Consider the following 12,016-nt stretch of genomic DNA (forward strand, 5'->3'; position numbering starts at 1 on the left):
ATAAATGCTTTTCAGCCCTGCTGAGGGCACAGAGTTATCTGCTGACAACCTGCCTCCTTAGATCTGCATTTTCCAACCTGGCTCAGTCCACAGGTCTCTGTCCTGTTACTGCCCTTGCTGCCTGAGGTGAGACCAACACAGCTCCAACACACACTCAAGCTTCCTCATTTTGTCTAATCAATTGCTTAGATGAGATCTAGTCTGTGTTTCAACATCAGCTATTTTGGGTATAGCAGATCGAGTTTCTCCATACAGAACGGATGTTGCTTCCCAAAATTGCTTGTCATCCTCTGTATTCACATTTTCCATGGGTGAGGAGAAGTCATTTGACTTCTTTGTGATAAACAAGACTCAGTGAGCAAAACAGCAGTGCTGGCTTGTTATTTATTGACTGGTAATGTTCTTGCTAATGCAAAAAGCCCTCATCCTGCATATGCTCAAGACTTAGTTACCCTGTCAGCTGCCCCTTCTTACTGTTTGCTTTAGAGCCTGCTGATTAACCCAGTTTCTTAGGCTTTCCTTTCCTGTACTTAATGTATAGCTGCAGTTTGCTTCCTGCTTTGCATCCATATGCCAACCACAGTTTGCCATTTTTTCTGCCAAATTTATAGCTACATGCTCAACCAATAATCTGTCTAGATAGCCAGTATGAATTATGTGCAAAATGTTATTTCCTAAATCTGGATGTGATTATCTCTCAACTGTGTATTTCCAAAAGGGCAGCTCCCTTCCAAAGAGAGCTGGTAAGCAAAGGAGGGATAGCAGGGACTTGCCAAAGTGTTTATGCTGCTGTGCTCCTGTACCTAGCAGGCTGTCTATCCTCCTGGCTGCCCAAGCTCAGCGTGCCTCTGTGCAGTTCCCTTTTATCACAGGCTGCTGGGCTGCTGGTCCTCGGTGCTGAGCAGGGTCAGAGATTGGCTGGTCCAGAACATCACAAATTTGGGGATTAAGGGCACCTGTCCTGTGTACCTGAGATGCCAATTCAGCAGATAACACATTGGTACTGTCCAAAATGAAATATTTTTGCATGCCAGTCCTGCTACAAGGGAGGCCGAGAAAGAAAAGAAAACCGACTGAACATGGAGGGGGAAATACCTTTCTAATGAAAAGAAACCTTTTTACTTTTTCTCAGACACTTGTATTATGCATCATGTAATTATTCAGTATATCAATTTACCCTTTAAAAAATTATACATTTAAGAAAACATCCCCTTTGACTTGCTGATGGTAATACCTGTCAGGTGTGAGTTAAACTACTTCCCATTTCATAAATAAACTCTTCAAGTTTAAAAAATTTTAATATGTAAAACACAAGGAGAATTCCTGGGTCTGACTGATGTTCCATTGGCACATTTGTTGCTTGTTGTACAAGAGATGTTTACCCCAATACTAATTAAATGAAGTATACTGACATGCAGGAGATGTCCTGGCTTTCCAAGCCAGAGCCAAAATGATTATTGCTGCAATGAAGCATAGTTCCTGCAGAGCTCCTGCTTGGATAGGCTTAGAGGGAAAACAGCCTCATCACCTCCAAGCCTGAGCAAGCTGTGAGGAATCTGTCCATGACTCAGTCGAGAGAGTAGAGGCCTTGACCCTAGCCTGCTGATTTTTGGTTTCCCCACAAAATCAAATCAGCTTCTTGGCCAAACTATTTCCTCCCCAAGTCCAGTCCCTAACTCTTTAATTTCCCTTCATCAGGCCCACAGATGGGTTTTTCCTCCCACTCTACCAGCAGGGACTCTACACCCTGGTGCACAGTGCCTGAGACGTGTTTGCTTTCACACTGACTCAGTTCTGCATCCGTCTCACCTCAGACCACAATGGCTTTAGACTGAGAGTTAAGAAAACTGCTCACAACCAAACCTGAAGCCACGTGAAATCTGAAAGGTTTCTGGTACATAGCCAAGCCTATGTCTGAGGTCAGGTTTGTTGACAGGTCACAACCCATGCTAGCAGTCCTGCACTGCTTGTACAGCCTACGCTTCACCTTCCCAAGACTTTCTGGAGGTAGAAAAGTCAGGGCAGGCTGCAGAAAAGATGTTTTGTATACAGACAACCACAGATATGCAGGGAGGAATCCTGTGTTGCGTAATGCCCGGCACCTCTCCAAATTATCTGTTTTGCACTGGCCTCTTCCAGGAGGCACTCAGAAAGCGCGCCTTGCGAAAGGTTTGTCTCTGGGATTGGTAACAACCTTTTCTGGACTCTCTGTTCCTTGTGCTGTGATCCTGGTGTGGCTGTTTGTGGAAACATGACATGGGCTCAACATGGTATATGTGGAATGCAAAATCAAGGCTGCTGTGTAACAAGGATTCCCAGGACACAGTTAGGACTCTGTCATGCTCATCTCAATTATACACAGAAGCAGTGTACAGGTGACTGCAGAGGAGCTGGTCCATCATCTTCCCTGTCTGACTCTTCTCTGTCATGCTGTGCTATAATCTGTTCTGTTTCTTGCAGCGAAGGGGTGACTCTGTGCTTTCCCAGAAGAGCTTAGTGAAGATACGAGCAGAGGGGTGTGCAAATCATTCCTGTGGTGCCCTGCCAAAAGTCCCTGCACTAGGGAGAACAGGCATCTTGTGACTTTCCACCAGTTTCACAATGCAGAGCAAGAAGATGCTGTTCTTTCCATACCCATTCTGCATATTCAGATGTTTCCATTAGTGTCCTTTCTCAGTGTGAGGAGAAAATTTTGCAGTAGGATAGGAAACAGAAAACTGAGCAGAGGGAAGAGGGAAACAATTTGTCATAAAGTTTTTGCAAAGCTTGTCTGAAAAGCAATCTTTTGTAAAGCTGTTTCCTACCATCAAATTACCGTCAGCACTAACACTGTGAGCCCTGAGCTGGCAAACTTTCCTATGAGCATATAGAGGATTTAGGCACACACACCTTGCGTGCTTTCCTTCATCCTGGAGCAGTGTTCAGCTTCAGAGACAACAGATTGAGCTCCCATTGAGATGGGAAAATCTCATCCCCCTGTTCTCAAAACATTGCTTTTCTAGGGTTACATACATTACAAACTGGCACAGTTATGAAAACATGATGTACACCATATATTCTTTCTCTGGTTTTGTTTCTAATAGTAGTTCAGACTATTATTGTGTTTATTATTTTCCAGTTGAAACAAATGTTATTCTTTCTCTGTCAATTCAGAGCTGCAGCACAGCCACAAACCCAGCACTGAAATATCTGGTGTTTTGCTCTTCACACTGGTCACTCTGATGACCTGAAAGTAACCTAATGTTTTTGTACTGGTTTAATTCCTGCTGCTACACCGAGTTCTGTATTAAAACACATGAATTTCAACAGGAAAGAAGAAAGATCTCAGAAAATCGTTTTTTCTAGTTGGCTGTAACAGTCAAGGGAGGAAACTTTAGTAGGACCCATTTTAGCAAGTTACAGACAGCTGAACTGTATTTATGCTGTAGCAGGAGCAGCCACTTGCCTCTGTGAAAGCTGGGATCTGACTGGGGATGTTCAGCCTCCAGGATTTGTGGGCCACAGCTGTATGGCAGTTTCTCAAATATTACTTTTTTTTCACTTTCCAAAGCTGTTACTAAAACAGCATTTGAAAATGTGAGCAGGTAGCAACTAGTCTCAGAAATCAGAGACAAGCGACTGGGCTCTCTTTATGGAGAGGGAGATAAGGACAGACCAAAAGACTGTGCTGTGTGTCAGACACCGGCACTTTCTAACATGCTGTCAGCTTACGGTGGAGTTGTTTCCCAGAAAGCCTCTGTTCTGTCCCAATAGATCACCTACTGCAGCTCTAGCTCAGTGTCATGCCTAGTTCTGCAACTCCTCCAGGAACTGCTAGGGTTGGCTCTGGGAAACTGAGGTACTATAAATCCTTTTATTGCTCTAAGGGGTGCAAAGCAAAAGACACACAGTTGTGCTGCAAAGCATGTGTTACTGGGGTGTCCTGCTCACACATGTAAGGAGCAAATTGCTGTTGCAATTTCTTTATCAAACAGATCTGACACCCATATCCCTTCTGCACACCAAGTACTCTCCTAGGCCTGGTCACAAAGACTGTGGTGGTCTGTGTAGTCTATTAAGAGGCAGAAGGGGTTTTTTGAGGTCTACCAACTGCTGAATGTAAGTTTTTCACCGCTTTTGAAGCCTTTATTGGGAAAATGTAAGGGCTTTGGGGGATATATTATATTGGCTGACATGCTGAGTTTCCAAGGAGAATTTTATGGTAGCAATGCAAGAAAGTTTTGGTTTTCATCTGTCTTTCACAGAAACCCATGTCTACTATGTCTGCTTTTCTTTGGGATATTCTAGTTGTAAAACAGTACTCGATAACATTCTTAATGGTACCGAAGAAATTAACCTCTCTCCCCAGTCTTATCTTTGCCATCTAGATGCTGCTGCTCTGGACTACCTCTAGACTTGTTTTTTGATAAACAAAACTAAACAAAAGCCAGCTATGCTGAAAGACTGAGCATTACAAGTCACTGCAGGCAGGCTGGAATTTCCCATGCCAGCCAGAGATATCTCTGGGCATCGCGCTGATGTCTTGGCTCAGGATCTTAGGTAGGTGTTGGAGGTTGCAGAGGGAGGCACTGATACTGCTTCTGGACAACATGAAAGAGCAGCCTAACCACATGTTTCCAACACTGCCCAAGATGGAAGAAATTGTGGTCAAAAGCTTTGTTTGACAGGATAGACAAGTAGAAAATGTCACCTACACGCAACAAATTACAGCCTGTCACAGTCATGCTCCACACAGACCCTGACGGCTCTTGAAAGCTGAAATCAGGTACCCTCCCACCTGTACAAATTCAAGCAAGTTGCTTCTGCTGTGCCACCAGCAGCCAAGCATTCCCTCTGGAATTAGGCATTTTAATGTGGGAAGTGAAAATGGTGAGAGTTCCCCGCTTTTTCCTTATCTCTGACAGGATATGAAGCATTACCCCCTACCAAGGTAAAGGATTTCTCGGCTAGACAAAATGATTTACAGGACGAAAAACCACACAGTGACGGGCATGAGACAAGTGCTAAATTTACTACAGCTCTGTACTGGCTAATCTTGCATAAATGAAGACATTTAGTAATAACTATCGCTTCACATCCTGCTTCTGGATTACTGCAAAACATCAATGTTGTTCCTTACTTCTTACAAAATCAACCATATAGCTTTGGCAGCATGTTCAAAAACACTGTCATCTCCCAGCACACTGGAAATATCAGTTGTTTGCCAGAAACAGCTCCCTGGGGGTCACATAGAGTCTCTGCTGGGAGTCAAGTGTTCCAGGTACTTGCAAAACATTTGCCTTGAAAAGCCACGGTGATAATTGACTTGTACAGGAAGGTCTTTAACAAGCTGCAGGAAGACTGTGTTTCTAATGGCTCCATCAGCACCACTGATAACTGCTGCTGAACTTGGTGGAACAGGTTGTTTACATGTCTTGACATAATATAAAGTCTGATAGACAGTAATATGTCATTATGCAGATTGCAAGAGCTGGTTTTGGCCAGAAAACAGCTCTAGAGGATCTTTCAGCATATGTTGTTTTTCAGTTCTGCATTTCTTGATGAATGGTTTGTAGAGAAAGTAGGTTTTTAAGGCTTAAAATTTGATCCAGGGTGTGGACAGGAGAGCAGGACCCAGCACACCCAGTTCTACATTCAACTGTGTGAGCCACCAAGCTTCACTCTGTCTCAGTTTCTTGCTCTGTCCCATGGAAGTAGTTTGTTACTGATGGACTGGTTTTTGGGATCAAAGGTACTTGGCTACTTAAGGGCCTGAATTGGGGTTCCTTGGAGTCAACAACAGTGCCTTTCTAAAGCTGTACTGGTAACTAAGTAATAGTATCAGCTACTACGTTATGCTCAACCCAAAACTTCCAAAGAGCACCCACTTACAGCTTGACTCTTGTACCTGCATTCAAGAGCTTCAGTAAACTAACTGGCTTCCAGGAGCACTGAGCTCCAGCCATGATGGAGGATGGTAAAGCTGGCTAAATCTGCAAAAGATCATGCTGCCGAAATCCCAGTTACTGAAGGCTTCTTTTGGTTGAAAAGTCTTTCCTGAGTTAGTATATGGTCACATAGCTCCAAAAATAAAAGCCAGGATAGTCCTCATTCAGGTGGATCCTTACATGCAGAACTACTAATGATGTACCATATACTATCTTTTTATCCAATTCTCCTTCTAGGATATTAGAAGACTCTATTAAGTAAACTAAATTGAACTTCCAGCTGTTGCTAATCTCAGCTCAAAAATATAATTAGCTAGGTCTGTGCGATCATGTGATGGGCCAGTGCTGAGCTAACTTGGGTATGTTTCTCACAACGTTTCTAAACATGCCACAGTGTTAATAAGCACAGGATAACTGGTAACATGGGCTGGTACAACAAGGTGTCTATTGTCTGCTTGACTAAGGACACAGCAAACATTAGCTGGGTATCAGAGATGAGGAGAAAGAGAACTGCTTTGAAACAGTTATAAATATTCTGCCTTCTGAAAGGGCTGTTTGGGATGTTTCCTTGTGTTTGAATGACACCTCATTGCCATTTTAAGAAAACACCAAATGGAAGAGGGTCTCAGAGCCTTACAGCACATCCCGGCTGATGCAGTCTGCCCAAAGCTATGGCTGTCCAAGCGAGGCACTGCCAGAATATATGTCACCCATCAACAGGGCCAATGCCCTGCTCCATAGCAGACACAGAATTTCATACCATGATGAAATCAATCCCTTGATTTCCAATGCTAATCATGGCACTTCTCAAACTGGAGCTATAGCTGCTTTCTCCCCTCCTTTTTTTTTTTTTTTTTTAGGTTGACCAAACCATCTAAGAAAGGAGCAAGAGGGGACACAAATGAACAGAAGTGAGAATTTCTCAAAATCAAATCTTTTTTAATTCTACTATCGCTGGTTCTTCCATATCTTTACAAACAAGTTTCTGGATGTAGAATGCCTACTGAGACAACTAATATTATTAACTTTTTTTTACCCAGGTCAGACCAAAAAACACAAAAGACCATATTCTGCCCCATATTTGCAATTCCCATTGCACCACATATGCCCTGGAGAGCAAATCTACAACTTTGTGGAAGCATTAACGCCTTTTTGGTTAATTTTATGTTCAGATTTCTTTCTTCCTGCTCACATTACATAGTCCTACTCCCTACAGAGCAGGGCACAAAAGGTTTCTGGGAAACTGGGCTCTGCCTTTTCACAAAAGGAGGACAGATGTGCCCCGAAGCCCTCCTACACGATACCAACTGCTGTGCATACAACAGACCTGCTGGTTAATGATCTCGCCCATAAGTAATGTTTTAACCATAGAGTAGTTTTTGTTTGCTTCCAAAGCCACAAAGCCAAAGAGGAAGTGTAGGAGAACGTGGCAGGACAGCGGCCAGGAGCCTCATGACCTCATCTTTTTCCGCCACATGGGGATTGGTGGCTGTGCTTGGGACAGGGTTTAAATTCCCCAAGGTCAGAGATGTCAGGCAGTCAGGGGACAAGGGGAGAAAGACAGAGCTTCTGGGAGCCAACTGACTTGAGCTGCTGCTGGGATCACTAGGAGTGCTCTTGCTGCAGCTGACTCCTCCAGCACCAGAAAAGGTAATTTTTTTGCTTTTTCTACCTGACTGTGCTAATCTGTCTGCAGCTTTAGTCAAGGAAACACTGAGCAGGAGATCTTTGAAAATTGCTTCACTGGGCAGGGACATTTGATGTTGCTCTGTGGAAAAAGGTGTGTTTTTATAGGAGCAAGGTTGCTTTAGCAATGCAAGGTATTATACATAATGACAATTTTAAACCTGCGTGCTTATAGATGTCAGGAGGAGGTTATTGAAAACTCTGCCACTGAATCATGTGCTGCAAACTCAAAGCTGGTGCTTGAACACAGAAAGCTTTCTCCCTCATGTAACCACTGCCTGGCAGTGTCCTTGTTTTTTCTGGCAGGCTCACAGTTTGTGCTGCACAATCCTGAATGGATGGGACACTCATCCTTCTCTGTGTAACTTGAAATTGCAATACCTCTAGTAGAGTGTCCTGTCTCAGGGCCAGCCTTACTAATGCATTTTCAATATGTCCTAAGTAGCCTTTTTTTCCTGCTATGATTTACCAAAGTTTTAAACGACTCTTGTTCATCAGTGAATTGGTTTAATTTCTCAGGGATGTTCCATATCCTGGGAACTGGTCTGTAAGCACCAAAATTTACTGTAGCTCAGCACTCTCCTAATTTCAGCAGGAATTAGTCATTTATTAAATTGTTAAAACTGCAATGGAAGCAGATATTTCACGTTATCTCTTGTTTGGAAACACAGGTTATTTTGTTCAAACTTCTGGAGGGGGAAATAAAGGTCTGTCAATAAAAGCAGTTTATGTTCATATCACTTTACTCAGAAACTCGAGTTAATAACCCTGAAAACTAGTTTTAAAATAGCTGACAAGAGAATCCAAACTGAGTTGGCTTTATGCTGTCTCTTCTGAAAAAAAATACGTTAAAGGAATGAAGATAAACCAAAGCTGATATTGAGAACACTTTGGCTATCACAAAGCTTTTCCTTTGCCTGTGCAAGTCATTAGGTGACAGGATTCAGTTCACCTTCTCAATGTGGCCACTCTCACCAGCTGCTCAGCTCTTCTCAGAGCCTCTTAAAAATTATTGCAGCTTTTGAGTAGCTAAGTCATGACAAACCAGCTGGGTGTGCGGTGGTGATGGAGGACAAAAGACAAAAATTAGTATGTGCAGGTTGGATCCATAGCAGGGAGCTGTTCTCAGCACAGTGAAGTACACTGGGAAAAAGGAAAAACCTATGGCATTTTTGTGGTACTTTACCTTGTTGACTCACTGTTCCAAAATATTTTCTAGGTAAAACATCACAATGAAGGTGGCAGTTCTGTGTTTATGCCTTATCAGCATCACCGCTGCATGGCCAGTGAGTAAATCACAAATGTGGATCACCAATCACTTGTATTATTTTCTTTGCATCTTAGTGAGAAATACTGATAAATGCTTTTTTCTTTTCTCCCTTCAAGGTGAGTAAATCCAAGCAGCATGCCATTTCTGCCAGCTCCGAAGAAAAATATGTAAGTTCCTTTTGTCTTTCTATTAATTATCTTTAATAAATACTTTTTGATTTTTTTTTTGTTTCTTCTAATACATATTTTCTGGTACTTGTTTTATGATTGTAGATGCTTGCAGGGCATGTCCTCACCTGGCTGTTAGGAGCCAGTTTCATAGACTTTTTCCTGTGTCTGGTGTCCTGGTTGAGGACTTTCATTAGTTCTATCTCTGGACCAGCACTGCAAACCTTTTGTCTTAATGAAAAATGTGTTAGTTTCCAGTTAAAAAGAGAAAAGGACCATAGCATGGCACAACTACTACAGCCCACATTTGTTAGTGTGGATCAGATGACAATATTTGGTGTTGGAAGAGCACTTTAATCCAATCCCCATGATTTTTTGGAGTGATGTAAGTGAACGGTATTAATTTTGTATATAGCTATTTGATTTATACTCCACTGCCAGCTGCTACCCATGTAAAATCAATTCTTTGCTCTGAGAATCAACTACTGCACTTAGTTTAGAGTCTTCATGATGAGGGAGATAAATCACCCTTGGGAAAAGGACCCGAGAATTAGCAGAAACAATGATTGTTAGATATAACTCCAAATTCCACTCAACAAAAACAAGCTGGAGAAACTGACCTGAAATTCCTCAGGCTCTGCCAATGGCAGAGGCACATCTTCTATATTGTATTCTTTGGGTATAATGTTCATCATGGCTTGTTTCTGAGTCCTCTTCCTACTGCACTGAATAGCTGAGGGCACATCCTGTGCAAAAGGAGTATGTATTGCAGATGCCACCTCTGCCTGAAAACAGAGGTTGTGATGCAGGCAGCTTTGCCTGATGCTTTGTGGATTAACCTCCGTCTCCCCCCTTTATTTTCTCTCAAAGGACCCCAGGGGCCATCACTTGCACAGATATCACCATGACCGTGGGAATTCTCAGTCTTGGGAGAGTCAGCAGCACACACAGACTGACCTGGCATCACCTCAGCAGGTATGGGCAGCTAGCCGGAAGAGAAAGCAGGAGCATCTTTCCATGACAAGATGTACAAGTTAGGATTAAGTGCTTAAACAATAGTCAACACGCTAATCAGCTCTACTGTACGTGCCTTTTTGAACTAATAGGGAGTTTTATATTGCTTTCAGACCCTTTACTCTTCAGAAGAAAGCGTGGATGTCCCAGTGGAACCGGTAAGTGTTTTGAACGACACTATGTCAGTCGAGTGCTGCAGGGCAGCCAGTGTGTAGCAACACCAATTTTCCTCATTCAAGTGCAGTTCTTGCAGTAGCATCTCTCCCTAAATAGCATCTCCTCCTTAGGCAGGGTGAGGTGAATTCAAAGACATGCCTGCACATAGCTCCCCAAAAGTGCATAAGCCCTGGGCTAGCAGGACAGATACTAGTCTGCACATCTCACATCTGTGTTCATTTGCCTGATGCATAATAAATGTTTTCCAGCACTTTCCTGATGTGTCAAGCAAAAGCCATGAAGATGTGAATGACAATGATGATGACGATAATGATTCCAATGACACGGATGAATCCGATGAGGTTGTCACGGGTTTTCCCACAGACATTCCAGTCACTGTACCATTCCCCCCATTCCCTTTCACCCGGGGAGACAACGCCGGCAGAGGCGACAGCGTGGCCTACAGGATGAGGGCAAAGGCCGCACTGGTGAAGTCTATCAAACTCCGCAAAGATGCAAAAAAGGTAAACAGCACTGAGCAGTGGTCCCCATGGTTTTGGAAATGGGTAGTGAACTTGAAGATGGACATGTTGTTTTATGGGAGTCAGCTTTGAGAAGAATCGGTGAGGGGAAAGTAGGCATGAGCGAAGCAATCTATTTTCCCTTGTCTGGATACCCCAAATCAGGGGCTGTTGATGGTGCCAAGGCAAGAGTGTAGCCTGCTGCTGCAAGATATGCAATACTGCAATGATGTACTCACACACATGAAATCTGAGGACAGGATCAAATGTTAATTTCTCATAATGTGAAGGGTTCACATAACTCCACAAAAGTTAGTGTTTCCAGGCAGAGATTTACCATGCAAGCTTTGAGTGTCCCCTCAGCCTAAGCAGCTTTAGTGCAGTAGGGCAGCACTTGTTGATAGATAATTTCCCAGGAGTGACAGTGGCTCTTGTTTTGCTCTCTAACACAGGTCATGTATGATGCCACTGTGGAAGATGAGAGCGATCTGGATGCAGACAGCCAGCGAGCAGGGTTCTCCCAGGAGGATTCTGCTTCCCGCCGCTCCCTGGAGAAGCATGCCATCAGTGTGGAATGGTCTGACAAGAGCCACGGGCAGGACAGCAGCGAGCTGGACAGCAATCAGCCTGACCGGAGCATGGAAAACGACAGCAGGCAGAAATTCGACAGGCATGAGGCAGAAGGCGATGACAGCAAGTCTGCTGTCAGAGGGGACAGCTTCCCGAGTGTGGAAAGCAGGGAAAGCCAGGTCCGCGTTTCAGCTGAGGTCTCTGACGATAACAGCAACCAAAAACTTGAGAGTGCTGAGGATTCTCAAGACCGCCACAGCATAGAAAATAACGAAGTCACCCTTTAAAAAGGGAGGCAAAAGTAACGTTTCCCTTCTTTTTCAATCCCGGGCTAATGGCAGCGGGGCGTAGCTTCATTTCAGGTCACTGTTCGCTAATGTAGTTCGCGTGGTGACTTTTCGGGTTCGGGGCGGTCCATGACCCAGTGGCCACCCCTGGGCCACCAGCAGAAGCTGCGGGACACACGGGGCGAGAGTCGCGCCGCTCTCTGCGCTGCCGGGCGGTGTCTTGCTCTGTAACGGGACTGAAATAAAACCACAAAACCCTGTACCTGCGGGCTGCGTTACTGTTTGCTGGGTCGGGGCCGGGCGTGGGTAGCTTTAATACCTCTCCTTAAAACGATGTGAAACCGCTGCTTCCACCAAATTTAAGGAGTAAAACCCCTTCGTGGGGCCTCCTCCCGCTCTCACCGAGGGTGAGCGGCGA

At 44.1% G+C, this 12,016-nt stretch overlaps 1 protein-coding gene across 1 annotated transcript; it reads left to right on the top strand.

Moving 5' to 3' along the window:
- The first annotated feature begins 7,493 nt into the window (after window positions 1-7,493).
- Window positions 7,494-11,860, top strand: SPP1 (secreted phosphoprotein 1). Its single transcript, XM_027725094.2, has 7 exons — window positions 7,494-7,577; window positions 8,833-8,899; window positions 9,000-9,050; window positions 9,921-10,025; window positions 10,178-10,222; window positions 10,490-10,744; window positions 11,194-11,860. Exons 2-7 carry the CDS (start codon window positions 8,846-8,848, stop codon window positions 11,596-11,598), a joined length of 915 nt encoding a protein of 304 aa, XP_027580895.1. The 5' UTR covers window positions 7,494-7,577; window positions 8,833-8,845; the 3' UTR covers window positions 11,599-11,860.
- Window positions 11,861-12,016: the final 156 nt, after the last annotated feature.

This window comes from Pipra filicauda, unplaced genomic scaffold (assembly GCF_003945595.2).
Source record: "Pipra filicauda isolate LSUMZ 115617 unplaced genomic scaffold, ASM394559v2 scaffold8_size5757611_pilon, whole genome shotgun sequence".
Classification (NCBI taxonomy): Eukaryota; Metazoa; Chordata; class Aves; order Passeriformes; family Pipridae; genus Pipra; species Pipra filicauda.

Coding starts and splice junctions, on each gene's coding strand:
- SPP1 (XM_027725094.2), top strand. CDS start 8,846: ATGAAGGTGGCAGTTCTGTGTTTATGCCTTATCAGCATCACCGCTGCA. Junction 9,051..9,920: donor CCAGCTCCGAAGAAAAATAT/GTAAGTTCCTTT, acceptor TTTCTCTCAAAG/GACCCCAGGGGCCATCACTT. Junction 10,026..10,177: donor ACCTGGCATCACCTCAGCAG/GTATGGGCAGCT, acceptor TATTGCTTTCAG/ACCCTTTACTCTTCAGAAGA.